The sequence below is a fragment of the Leguminivora glycinivorella genome, chromosome 10 (assembly GCF_023078275.1).
Source record: "Leguminivora glycinivorella isolate SPB_JAAS2020 chromosome 10, LegGlyc_1.1, whole genome shotgun sequence".
In the NCBI taxonomy this organism is placed as follows: domain Eukaryota; kingdom Metazoa; phylum Arthropoda; class Insecta; order Lepidoptera; family Tortricidae; genus Leguminivora; species Leguminivora glycinivorella.
This window is the reverse complement of record NC_062980.1, coordinates 4,156,165-4,169,978: the sequence shown is the minus strand read 5'-3', so window position 1 is coordinate 4,169,978 and position 13,814 is coordinate 4,156,165. Positions and strand designations below refer to the sequence as shown.

The 13,814-nt window shown below is 43.0% G+C and overlaps 1 protein-coding gene across 1 annotated transcript; it reads right to left on the bottom strand.

The window, feature by feature from the left end:
• Positions 1 to 3,962: 3,962 nt before the first annotated feature.
• Positions 3,963 to 6,323, bottom strand: LOC125230335 (double homeobox protein 4-like protein 4). The gene has a single exon (XM_048135466.1). It carries the CDS (start codon positions 6,321 to 6,323, stop codon positions 4,206 to 4,208), a length of 2,118 nt encoding a protein of 705 aa, XP_047991423.1. The 3' UTR covers positions 3,963 to 4,205.
• Positions 6,324 to 13,814: the final 7,491 nt, after the last annotated feature.

Genomic DNA, 13,814 nt, shown 5'->3' with positions numbered 1-13,814 from the left:
ATATTATATATATAGTTGTCTGAGTACCCATAACACAAGCCTTCTTGAGCTTACCGTGGGACTCGGTCAATCTGTGTAAGAACGTCGTATAATATTTATTTATTTAAAAAAAAGTATATTAAGGAGAGAGATCGGACGTGCCAGGCGATTTGTATTGAATACGCAGGTCGCAAGTCCTTAAAAGCACACACACTTGACGCTCCTATTGGGCTATTGAGCAATACACGCGCATCATTTCCATGTCCTGGGGGGTTACCATGACGTACTAAAGACGTTCAGTTTAGGTTGAGAGAAAGGGACACAGCTATAGCAGTTACATAGCTCCGTCCCTCTCTCTCAACCTAAACTGAACGGCTTTAGCACGTCATGGTAACCCCCTGTACATGCAAACGACCAGCGACAACCGTATGCTCAATGCGCTAACAACTGTCCACTCTCTAGTATTCCTGGCGCCGTAGCCGAATGGCATTTCTGCGACGCGAAACGAAAACAAAACGCCGCGAAAGGTAGTCTGGCTCTGTCGCGCCAATACTCAAGAGTGATAGAGATAGATATCTACGAGCGTTTCGTTTCGTGAGCGTTTGTGCCATTTGGCTACGTACCCTGAAACTAAAATAAGCAAAAAATTATATATATAAATTTCGCAAAAAACCTTGTATGTATAACGCTGTTATTCAGTTTCCTAGTTTTACTCGTACACCGTGTATAAACTACAATTAAAACCTAGAGCACGCACACAACTTAACCTAATCCTTGTTTTCATAACATGGGCAGCTGTCACGTTCCATCTGACCTCGCTTCAAGCTCAGTCCAAGTTTACACGCCTATTCGAACTTATATTGACATTAAAATGATATTTGATTCATACACCGTGTTTTTATTGAATTCTGTTAACTGTAAGGGTAGGTTATTTAGGTCAAATACAATTAATGTATCTAAGCAACCTAGCGTCGTAGCTCTTATGGCTATCGAATAAAGATACTGAACACGTATGTGGCATTACCACTTTTTAATGTCATTTGTTTTGACATGTGTCGTCAGACTTTTGATACTGACTTAAATGTTATGATGAAGGTCCTCTCACACTAATTAATTTGTTTATTATGTATGGATACGAAAAAAATATTTTTTTTCGAATTTACCAAATAGCGATACACAGGGTGGTTCCTGATGATGAACCTAACTGCGTGTCGAATTTAACGGAAAACAAAATCAACACGGTGTATAATATATTAATCATATAATTACCAAATCGGATATTGCAATAACGCGAGTGTTCTCATCGAACGTTCTTTTTTTTATATAAATGGGCGTACTCTTGGACACAGACTAGCCAAGGCAAGTTCTCGGTATTGTTCTTCACACACTTATTGCTAAGCTTCAGTCCGTTGTCATATCCGATATCGGATGTCGGGAGGATTTCAATAGAAAAAATCCGAGATGGCGCCTGTAATGTATGGGATATCGGTCCGACATCCGATATTGGATCGGATAATGTTAAAATGCACAGGATAAATTTCTATAGCATCTGGTGAGTTGATAATAAACGCTAGTGTGTAAGGTACAGAGGGGCAAATCTCGACTGGGGGGCAAACTAACTGGTCCATTTTGTCCATGTTTTACAATGTTTGCATTATTAAATAGAGTATCCGCCGGTTATACGAGTATATGTTAATTATGGTAGGCGTGTTCAGTGGATAGGTACATGTAAACTCAACATTATAGTGTGTAATGGAAAAAATGGTTTAGTTACAACTGCCCCCTAGTCTAGATTTTCCCGCTGTACCTTAACTCAAACATCAAATTATCGATAATCAACTGTTGAGAACATTGCGTAATACATCCTAATCTGAAAGAGAATGTTCTCAATGGCAACTCGGCCAAACCATGATTCGAATATCATTCTGATGGCATAGTTCCAGTTTCACACATGTAGAACTCAACATTATAGTGTGTAATGGAAAAAATGGTTTAGTTACAACTGCCCCCCAGTCGAGATTTGCCCCGCTGTACAGTCAACCAATTGGAACCCTAGGCCACTCTACAACTATGTCAAAATGTCAAGCAGTAAGAAATTTCTTACAATCTGATTTATGACGTCTCTATGACATAGTTCTACAGTGGCCTCGGGTTCCAATTGGTTGACTATACCTTAACTCAAACATCAAATTATACATCCTAATCTGAAAGAGAACGTTCTCAATGGCAGCTCGGCCAAACCACGATTCGAATATCATTCTGATGGCATAGTTCCAGTTTCGAATTGGCCTGTCAGTCCAAGCAATGACATCATAACGTGACATCGCCTGGACTCTGTGCTGCAAGGTTATTCCAAATGGCGTATTGTGTGAGGATACTTTCATATGCAAATATTGTGAGGGTAGGTTCATCTTTACAATCCATTTCAGTCTCGGTTTGTTTACTGTTCATAAAAAGTGATACGTGGCATGTAAAAAATACTCATGTATTATAAAATCAGGGGCATTCAAAGAAATCTATAAGACACAGAATCGTAGAGCTGGCGGATTCCTCGCTCAGTCTATTGGCATTGCGATTCAGCGAGGTGATGGTGCCAGCATCCACCCACATTTCCATTTGGTGGGCGGCAGTAACCGCTTACCATCAGTTGACCTGTCTGTACGTATGTCTCCTATCTCAGAAAAAATGTTTTATACGTCTCGTATTTTGTATGCCTATAGTCCGTCAACCAATTTAAGTCAGCAATGCAATGGTATTCATCGTCCCATATAACATTTGAGTTTTGCCCCTTTTCTACTCACAAATGTGTTTGATATAGAAAGACTATACACGGTGTAACATGAGAAAACCGAAAGATTTTACCTACGCATTTCTGAGGGCAAAATAAAGATAAAATGTCAATTGAAATTAGCCAAAAAAAAAATTTTTTTGGACATGTTTTCACATAAAAAGTAAATGTTATAAACATTAAATAAAATGTAGTAAATGTTATACGTAAAACTGGCACTTAAAATTAAAAAATACATTTTTTCTAAAAAAAATACATTTTTTTCTAAAAAAAATACTTTGTTGCAATGAGTCACCGATTGTTTTTTGATATCTATCGACGAGGATAGTTATACTATGTCCGATAACGGCATCATCGTCATCAAAACAGCGTTCTGTTCTGAGAAATAAAAGTAATTGCAATTTTTTTAAATGCTTATAAAAACTCTGAAAGTAGGCGAAATCCAGAAAAGTTTATATGACATTTTACTCTTCTACACAGATAGAAAATATCTCTTCAACCAAAGAAACCTATTTGAACCAAGAGATATCCAGTTTCCCATATTAGGAAGATTTTAATTACTTGATATAAAACATAAAATGTCTCGATGTTTATTACTTGCACTAACCATTTTATATCTTAACATGATTAGCAAAACAATCTTTTTTTAAAACTTAATCATTTATTCCAAGAGCGTAAACGTTTTGTTCAGTGATAATTATTACTCAGAAGCAAATCAGCAAGTTCTTAAAAACAAGTATAATATTTCTTGGTTCTAAGTAATAAAATTGTTGTATTAAGAGTTATGACGGTTTTCGGTTAAGAGTTATGCATAATTAAAGTAAAAGTTAATGTTTCTTGGGGTGAAACAATTAGTTACTTACACCAAATATATACATTTTTCATTTTAAAAGTTCTGACGGTATTAGATGAAGATTTACATGTTTGAAGTTAGATTTAATGTTTCTTGGGGTGAAACAGTAAGTATCTTAAACCAAATATACTTACTTCTTGGATGTAATTTATCTTATTTCATTTAAAATATATAATTTCGAGTTCAGAACGAAGACCCCAGCCAGTTAGAGAGAGAGAGAACTGGAGCGGAAGCACGTTTAGGATAGTCCTCAATAATAGCGCGTAGTTCCCAGAGGGAAGCAGGGGGCTATTATGTCGGAATTTGTATTCCTATGATTCGATACATATCAGCAGTGGGTGTCATCTCAATACCCCCTCGGGGGTTTGGGGATGCTGCTCGGGGCATCGGCCCCTTTCAGCGGGTTCTACCGCCAGCCATAAATATGGCTGGGTCCTTGGGGGGGAGCGGTTGCTCCGGCGGCGTCTAGATTGGTGTCTTCTCACACCGGCGAGTTCAAGCCAGCTGGGTGAGACCCCTTTAGGGGAGGCCCGGCTAGCGAACGTCAGCCGGTGTTAGGGTGGTCGGGTTCGGGTGGCCAGCGGGTTAGAGCTCCGCTAGTTTCCTGACGATGGTCGGAACAGGGCTCTGTCCCGACTGGACGGCAGCGAGGAGGTCCAGCAGGATCCCCTCGATTATGGTGATGGTCTCAGTGCGGCTGTCTGCGGCTCCCCCTCCGGACTTCGCCTTCTTCCCCTGAGGTGGGGGGGCGACCGTGGGGGGCGGGTCAGTTGGGGGTTGCGATTGTGGCGCTGCGGCAATCGGGGCGGTCGAGGGCTGCTCGGGTTTCTGTTGCGGCGCGGGGGTGGGGTTAGGACCCGTCTTGGTCTTCCTCTTCCCTCCGCGCTTGCGTCTTCGGGCTGGCAGGCGCTTTCCGTCGTTGGCGGCTGCCATGAGCGACTGCGGCGCGTTGTTTGCGTCGGCAGTGGGCTGCGTTGGGGGTGGCGGGGGCGCGCCAGTGCGCGCTGCCACTCCGGCCTTCTTGTTCCGCGCCTCCCGTATATAGACCGGGCACTCGGTGCTATTTGCGGGGTGCGGGCCTTGGCAATTCTTGCAGGTCGCTGGCTCCTTCCGGTCCCGCTTGCACTGGCTGGCGGGGTGGGGTTCGGCGCACCGGACGCAGGCTTGGGGGCGGTGGCAGTTCACAGACGAGTGCCTGAACCCTTGGCATCTGTGACACTGCGCTGGGCCCTTCCTGCCACGCCAGGCTTCGATGATAACTCCTGGCATCCCCAGGAGCTCTGAGATGGCGTATATTGCCGGCGTCGTCTCTGCGGTGCGCTGCAGCTGGGCGTGGAAAATGCATCCAGGCCGGCCGCTGCGCGCGCTGATCTGGCGAACGAAGTCGGGTAGGAAGCCTCTCTTCCTAAGGTCTTCCTCGATGTCTGCCGGCGCGGTGTTCGCTGGGAGGCCGCGAATGGCCACCTTGAGGCTCCGCTCTGCTGGAAGGCCATAGCAGTACCAGTGTATCCCATTGGTTCTGTTTTGCTCCCCAAGGTAGCTTTGCACGATGCGGTACTCTTCCTCGTCGTGCGGAGTGAAGATGATCCCCTTGCTGAGGGGGCGGGCGTTGACGTGGTGGCCCAGCAGCGTCCGCAGTTCGCGGAAGTGCATGGGCCAGTCAGGCATCTCCTCCACGATAAGGGGAGGGTAGCGTTTCCCGCTCTTGGTGGCGGGAAGGGATGCTGCTTCGTCCTTCGATGAGGTGGGCGTCGTGGGGCGGGTGGGTGCCGCCTGCGGGGGGGACGCCGCCGAAGTGGTGTCCATCGGCGACAGGTCCAGTTTTGGCATCGAGTGAGGCGGTGGTGTGGCCCCGCCTTGCCTCTTCTTTGCGGCTCTGGGGGCGGCAGAGAAGGGCGGGTTTAAATTGGTTGGCGGCGGGAAACGCGACGGCGATGGCACGCGAATCTCGGGCTGGGCTGGGTTCGGGGGCGGCGCGGGCGCAGTAGGGCTTGCGCGAGGCGTGGATGCGGGGGCGGGCGCAGACGCGGCTGCGCGATACGCGGGCGCAGGCGCGGCAGCGCGGGGCGCGGGCGCGGACGCGGCGGCGCGGGGCGCAGGCTTTGCGGTGCGGGGTGCGGAGAGGGCAGCGCTGTATGTAGGCGCGGGCTTCGTAGCGCGGGGCGCGGAGGTGCGGGTCGCGGGCGCAGACACGGCAGCGCCAGACGGGGGTGTTGGCGCGGTCGCGCGGGCGGCGCGGGCCGCGGCGGCAGCGGCGACTTTTGACGTCGCCTCTGGCTTTCGCGGCGTCTTGGGTTGACGCTGCGGCTTGGGTGCACCCGGCGGGGTGCTTAGTGGCTCGTCGGGGGTGGTGGGCGGCGTGGTGTTCCGGGTGACGGCAACATCTGCGGCAAAGGAGTCCGCAGCGGTGGGCCTGGATGGGCCAGGCCGCGGCTCCGCAGGCGTGTCGCGGGAGGAGGGCGGGGGCAGGTGGAGTTGCTCCATCGCGCGCAGTGCCACGGATTCGGGGGCGGCGTATCGGGCCTCGCCAGCTCCCTCGTGCGTCGGCGTTTGTGCGCGGAGCGTCTCTTGTCCGGCGGTGCGCAGGATATCAAATGCGCGCTTGACCGCCGCGATATCTTCGTTGCGCCGTCTCGGCGCGGCCAGCCGGGGACGGGTTGACTTGCGGACGGCGGGATCCGAGCGTGTAGGCGTCGGCGGCATTTCGGTCGACTTCGGGGACCTTCGTGCAACTTCGGGTCTCTTCGGTTGGACTCGGTGCGGGTGGCGGGGCGGGGTGCCCTAAGTGGGTAGATCGCTCCGCCGATTTTCCGAGCTACCTCACCTATGCTAACGCACTGGCGGGGGTGTCGGGGGGGGAGCCGGAAACTCCGGCTTATGGGCTTCTTGAATTTCTAAATTGAGCACAGAAAACTCGCGATCGTGACTGCGCTGGCCACGTTCCGTCATACGCTGGGGCCGGGGGCGGTGAGACCCGCTTGTGGGAGGCCGACCCCGACAACAGCGGAATAACGTTCAGCGGCTAGTGCGGCTTGCGGGGGGGGGGTAGACGATCCGGGCAAGGTCGGGAGGCTTCGGAGGGCTCGACCGACTAGTCTGTGCGGCTATCCGATACATATCAAGTTCCAACCGGCGAGCCTAACCAAATCGGGAAAAATCTTAACACCGCGATGTACGAATTCTATGGGCTGGGGTCAGCGCCATCTAGCGGGTTTTTTGGTAACTAAACCGGTGTCGCCGCTCGGCGCGCGAACTAAATCTTGAAGCAAAACTTTATTATTTTTCGATCTAAACGTGTTGATTCTCAAATGGAACTTGTAGGCATTAAATCAAGAATTTGTGATATGAAGCCAAGAATGTAATAAATCTTGACCTAAGTCCGTGTTGATTTTTTATTTAAAACCTGCTCGAATTATGAATGAAGTCTATAAGCATCAAACCAAGAATTATTATAATCAAGCCAAGATTGTTCTAAATCTTGAAGTAAAACCTTGATATTTTTTGATTTGAACTTTTTGATTCTCAAATGGAGCTTGTAGACATTAAATCAAGAATTTGTGACACAAAGCCAAGAACTTAATAAATCTTGACATAAATCTGTGTTTATTTTTGTTTTAAGTTATTCTGGAACTTTGAATGGAGTTGCAAAGCATCAAATCAAGAACTATTAAAATCAAGCCAAGATTGATCTAAATCTTGACGTAAAACCGTGTATTTTTTTTATTTAAACTTTTATGTCTTGACTGTAGAACGTAAAAGTTAAATTAAGAAATTATGATTTCCTATTAAAAACGCAGAATTCTTGTAGTTAAATTGTGGTGAATCTTCTTTTAACAGGTTTTTATTTTTGCTTTGATAAAGGTTACTTGAACCAAAGACGTTTTTAAGAACTAGCATATTCATACTAAAACGGTGTAATATTTTGTTGCAAATAAATACTTCTTTGATTCAAATCTGTCCTATTTGTACCAAATGTATATAAAGTTACGACTGAACAATTTTGATTCTTCTTTGAAAAAGGAATATCCCTTTAGGTTAAGACCATGTTATTAGATGAAGAATTATATTATTCCTTTTAAATAACAGTGTTTGAGAGAGTTTTCCGTCTTAAATTAAAATATCTTTTCTATCTGTGTAAGTAATACGATGAGGAATACCCTGTTAAAATTATTCGGTTTCCTTATGTTACACCGTGTATTATGTACTACTGCATACTACGGAGTATGTAAACGACTTGACATCGACCTACTTTGTACCCACTCTACTGTGTAGATATTTAAAGGTCACGAACGGGACTACTTACACAAGAATCACAAGATCAACGTACATTTCCATATAAAGCATCTCATTCTCAATAGCAGGGTCACTATCACTTTTATATGCAAACACGGTAGCCCACCTTTTTGTGATAGATGAGTAAAGTTCACCCTTGATATTTGGCTAGGGCTCTATTGTGTGTAAGGGCCTCCCCAAATATTATTATTTATTCTTAGAAATAAACAGATTACTTTTTTTTTTTATCTATCGACGCATTATCGGCATTCGCCGATCAAAAATCACTCGTTAGAGTCGTTAGCATGAACGTACGTACGGCTACGTCCAGCGATGACGACGCGTAAGCGCATTTTCACATTATCCGATCCGATATCGGATGTAGGACCGATATCCCATACATTACAGGCGCCATCTTGGATTTTTCCATTGAAATACTTGTGACATCCGATATCGGATTGGATAATGTGAAAACGGACTGACGAGCCATTTTTGGTCGACTCGAGCCGATTCCGCATCGATCAGATAGGTTTGTGGATGCCCTATAGCTACGATTAAAATTTCTAGATAATGTTATGTTACCTCAAATTATTAACTCTGGATATAACAATCAACAATAACAACATTTCAAAAATTTACCTGTAAAATTGTTGATACGATAAAAAAAATTGTCTGCTTGTGACCACGGACTTAATATCACGTCCGAAACGTCGGGTTAAATATAAACGTAAGTCGCGATTAAGTGCCCGTTTTAATTTAATAAGACAATTTAAAATAACAATACAGAAAACAGAAAGATATACCCACTCAGTTGCTTTTGGTAGCTCTAGTTACCAGCTGTCACCTTTATTTTACTTGACAATAGAGGCCATTGAAAATTTTAGAGCAATTGAGTGGATACTTAACTATACTCATGAAAAGATATTCATCATTTTAGCGGAGCTTTAAATCTGTGTATGGAAATATACTTACCTACTACTTGTAAACATACGGTTATACATAGACAGCAAATATAGTTTTAACCCTAGGAGAAAACAATAATAACAGGCCTTTGCATCTATAACAGATGATTCAAGCAGCATCCTTGCGACACTTACGTTCGTGGCTGTACAGCCCAATTCGAGAGAGGATCCCTCGTCCGCACACACGGCAGGTGTATGCTCCCCCAGATGGGCGGGGGCTAGAGGCCTGCTCGTGACGCCTCATGCGTTTATCATTCAAGGAGGAGAACCAGGCGTTGTCGTGCTTGGATTGACCGTCATGGACAACACGGCGCACGTGGGTCGGTCTTCGGCCAGTCGCTGCCACTGGTTGCATGGAATATCAAATGTGACCATGTCACGCTTCACGCAATCTTTAAAGGCATTGGAAAAAAATCCTTTTCTGTCTATGCCGCTAAATTGTGGAATGAGATACCGGTGTCCGTGAGGCAATCCCAATCTGTAGCAGCACTCAAGAATAACCTTAAAAAACTATGGCTTTCCGACACTTAATTTTTTTTTTTATCGGATTGTTTTTTTTTTTCTTTCTTTTCTCTCTTTTTCTTTTTCTTTAATTTTTATCTATTTTTTTTTTTATTGTCGTCTTGCTTTGTGGTTCGAATTAATATCCATATACTTTTTGGTCTAAGTACCTATATAAATATATATTTTATGAGTATTTGTTTATTTATTATTATATTATTATATATGTATATATTGGTGTATTAATGTAATTATATATGTATATATTTGTTACCATGTGTATACAAAATTTGCATTTAATTCTTTTAGTGGTTGTACATTTTTGAATTCGTCACTCATCGTTAATTCGCTTCTACTCATTTCCTCAAAGGTTGACTGGAAGAGATCCCATTAAGGGATAAGTCCGCCTACATTGTATATTACTGACTCTGTAACTGTGTCTCTTTTGTTTCCTTTATGTACAATAAAGCTTATACATACATACATACAAAAAACAAACAGTATTCAATATTGAGTGTTTACATTGTCCCGTGTTTGCCTTACCCCATCTTTATCTAAAATATTTAACTTCAGAAGCCAGGTACAGCATAGTTCGAAAGTACAGTAACGTCAATATGGGTAAGTGTGGCTACGGGATAACATCCGGGCTTCTTTTGGATGAAGGTCGTATGATGATGATAATTATGGTATTTGTCCCTACTAGAATGAGAACTCAAACCAGTCTATTATTAGGCAGAGCAATTCTCATTTCATCTAATAGGCGAGACGACTAAAAAAAACTGATTAGTCCGTCAGTTAGATTATCAAAGAATTTTATACACGTACTATTTTCTTTTTTCTTGTAAACGAAAAATGACAACGGTACAGTGCGTTGAAGTTTCGCGTGACGTCACGCTTAGGTACAATTTCTACTTAGAAGTGACAAGCCCCCACTCCGGAACTTTGATGCCTTAATATCTTTGTATTTTTTCATTAATTAGAAAAATCTAAAAATATTTGTTCAGTATTTTTAGACGATCTAACTTACGGACTAAACAGAATGCCATTATTTTATGTAGTCGTCATCCCTATTCTAACAAAAAAACGGTACTTACCTACTCTTTTCTCATTAAGTATACACTTTTTAAAACCCAACATGCCTTTTTCATCATTCCCGTACAATTTATAACAACAAAGACCTCACTAAAAGCTATTTAGTCCATAAATAATAGCATATTATAGCACTAGGCGTTTATCGTTGTCGCTATAAACCTTGTATTACACCACCGTTGCATAAAATAGCAGATTGTGGTGCTGAAAGCGCGGTAGTTACGGCATTTTATTTAACCGTAGACAATAAAGGTAGCTATGCGAGAGAAACTGAAGATTACGTTATTTACGTTTAAGCGTGAAATTGTTGGGTCATGGGTCATAGTGAATAAAATAAAGGGAGGCGTAGTTCATTTCTTTTAAAACCTTTATACGGCTTATCTTAGCACTAATAAGTTTTTTTGCAAAAATTTCATTTTTGGCACAAGCTTTTATCGCCGACTGTACCTTTCTTTCAATAGTCATCTAATTACTGCTTTCCGAGACGTTTCTAAAAACCCCCTCACTCAATGGGGATATACGACGTTTCATAATAGAGTTCCTATGACCACCTTTCTACTCCATCATCAGATCCGCTCCATGGTTTCATAATATTGCATTGTCACGTGATTTACATATGTGTGCAAAATTTTAGCTGAATCGGAAACAGGAAATTGGGTCAAATTTAGCTTCTACGTTTTGACCCCAAACATGATCTGTTCTCAAACTAACATAGGTACTTACTAAGATTACTAACAAGGCAAGTAGAATAAAAGCTTGTAAAAATAGGCGGCAAATTTGAAAGATGTAGGGGCGAAGCTTTACTGTTCCATACAAAATTTGAATTTCGCGCCTTTTTTTAGTGACAAGATAGATTTGCTTGACCATATGACAATCATGAGTTCCTTGTGTCGTGTCGTCAATCTGATTTGATGACCACAAAACTCCATACCTTAAAAACATTACATTTTGTAACTTACCTACTTTTCTTTTTTCAGTGTGTTTTCACTATCGTCTACGCTTCGCCAATAAAAGCCACAAAGGCATATGAAAGGTTATATTAAACGCTGTATTATGTATGTGTTAATATCTAAACACAGTTTATTAGTCACAAAACTGAGCCTTTTTTTTTTTTTTGACGGAGTGGGAATGCTGTTACGCACGATGTGTGGGACTCGCCGTTTCTTTCCCCTCCCCTGTCGAGAGGGGGGAAACTTGGCCCTACCCACTAAACCCACTCCGGCGTTCTATCCTCTTTGCCGTTCGTGAGGGCGCGCTGGGATCGATGTTGTCATCATGTCATTCACCACGGCGCCCTCCGGCATTGCCCGGCCAAGGCACCCGCATAAAGAGGGGGATCAGAGACGCTTGATCCCCCTCGCTGGCATTCAATCAGGGGGATAATACCCCTTACGGCTCGAGGCGAGCGTACGCTCTTCGCCTTCGACCCTGCCGCCTGCGTCGTAGCGGAAGAGCGTCTGCGGCTGCTTCTCGCTCCCTCTCTGCTTCTTCCTTCTGCGATATGATCACTTCGCAGAAGGAAACCACCGCATTCACAAAACTGAGCCTACCGTTCAGAAACGAATCAGAGTGAATTGAATAGCAGCTGACGTATTATGTTTCCAATAGACTAGTATCCTAAAATATATATTTTAAAAATATAATAGTACATTACTACAGAGGCCGGGACAAAGGGGGTTGCCGGCCGAAGACATATAGACGCCGAGGTATGTATAGTGCTTTTCTCAAACATGGTATGAAATAAATAAAGTCTACTGAAAATAGTAACTTTGGATGGCTGTATCTCCTAAACGGTGCGTCGTAGCGCGCAAAAATAATCGAATTTTCGTTCCCCTTTGATGCCCCGTATACGCTTTTAAAAAAACAAAAAGTTAAAAAAAAAATTCAAAAAAAAACGAAAATAATTTTTTTTGTATGAAAACGCACCCAAAATCAAATATTGTCTAGGGCCCGTACCAGTTGCAGTTGGCACGTCTATAAAGCCCCTTATAGTTTTTTTTTAATTGGCTAAATACCTGGAAGTTATGTCACAATTATCTGTGTTTGGAAATTAAAAAAGAAGACTTTGCCGGCCTTGGCCTGCAAGGTTTGTATGAAATTCCATTATCTATCAATCGTCCTAGCCGCACCTGCAACGTCATACTTCGCTGCCAATTATAAGGCACATAACATCAATATTTCATACCATGTTTGAGAAAAATATTTTATGTAGTGCACGAAATAAAGCACCACATAATTAGAAGAAAAATATAAACAGTAGTTATGTTTAAACATAATTTCTATTAAATAAGTCAAAGAGAAAGATATAAAGTAAATGAATAATGAATTGACCGTGACGTCACTCCTCAGTATTTCATAGTGATTCCATATTATCTAATCGTTTTGACAGTTCTTAAAAAGAAGCTGATTTGACTAGTAGGAAACTAGCCTATTTTATCACTTCCACGAGGATAAGACATCTGTCACTCTCACACTGACATACTTGCCAAAGCGTGACGGATGCTTTATCCACGTAGATAAGTGATAAAATTGGAAGCATAACGGCCCAGCCACGACATTGGTCTAACTAAGCGCGACAACGGTGAGCTAGAGCCATACGTGCGAATGAAAAGTCGCATCGCTGTGTCTCGCTCCAATGTATGGCCACCGCTCACCGCTGTTGCGCTTAGACCAATAGAAAACTTTACGTAACGAATTTCCTTTTCGCACGTGTATCATACGATGTATTTCAGTACAGGTGGCCCTCTGAAGTTTCAACTTGACAAAAAATTAACCACTTTGCGCACTAGTGCAGATAAAAAGCACTTAAAATTGTATCACTAATGTACCTGATATTCGACTAAGATTTTTTATTTTATTTTATGTATTTCACTCTGATTTTAATTCTTGTAAAATTTGTTTTGTCATATTTTTAGCTGTAGTGTAAATATTGTATTTGCATGCATGTCGATGTGTTTTTATGCAAATAAATGAATGAATATGAATATGAATATCATCTGGCGTATCATGCTTCCAATTTTATCACTTTTCTATGTGGATAAAATATTTGTCACGCTTTGGCAAATATGTCAGTGTACGTGCGTTTTCACATCATCCGATCCGGTATCGGAAGTCGGAAGGATTTCAAAGGAAAAAATCAAAGATGGCGGCGTAAATAATATATGGTGGTCCGACATCCGATATCGGATGGGATAATGTGAAAACGCACTAAGTGACAGATATTTACCTCGTGTCGTGACTTTATCCTCGTGGATAAGTAATAAAATTAGAAGCATAATGCGTCGGCTGTACTGAAAAAGTAAACTTATATTGACCATGATTAGGTACCTTTTTGATTTTTGACGAGCTCCCGATATTTCAAACCAATTGC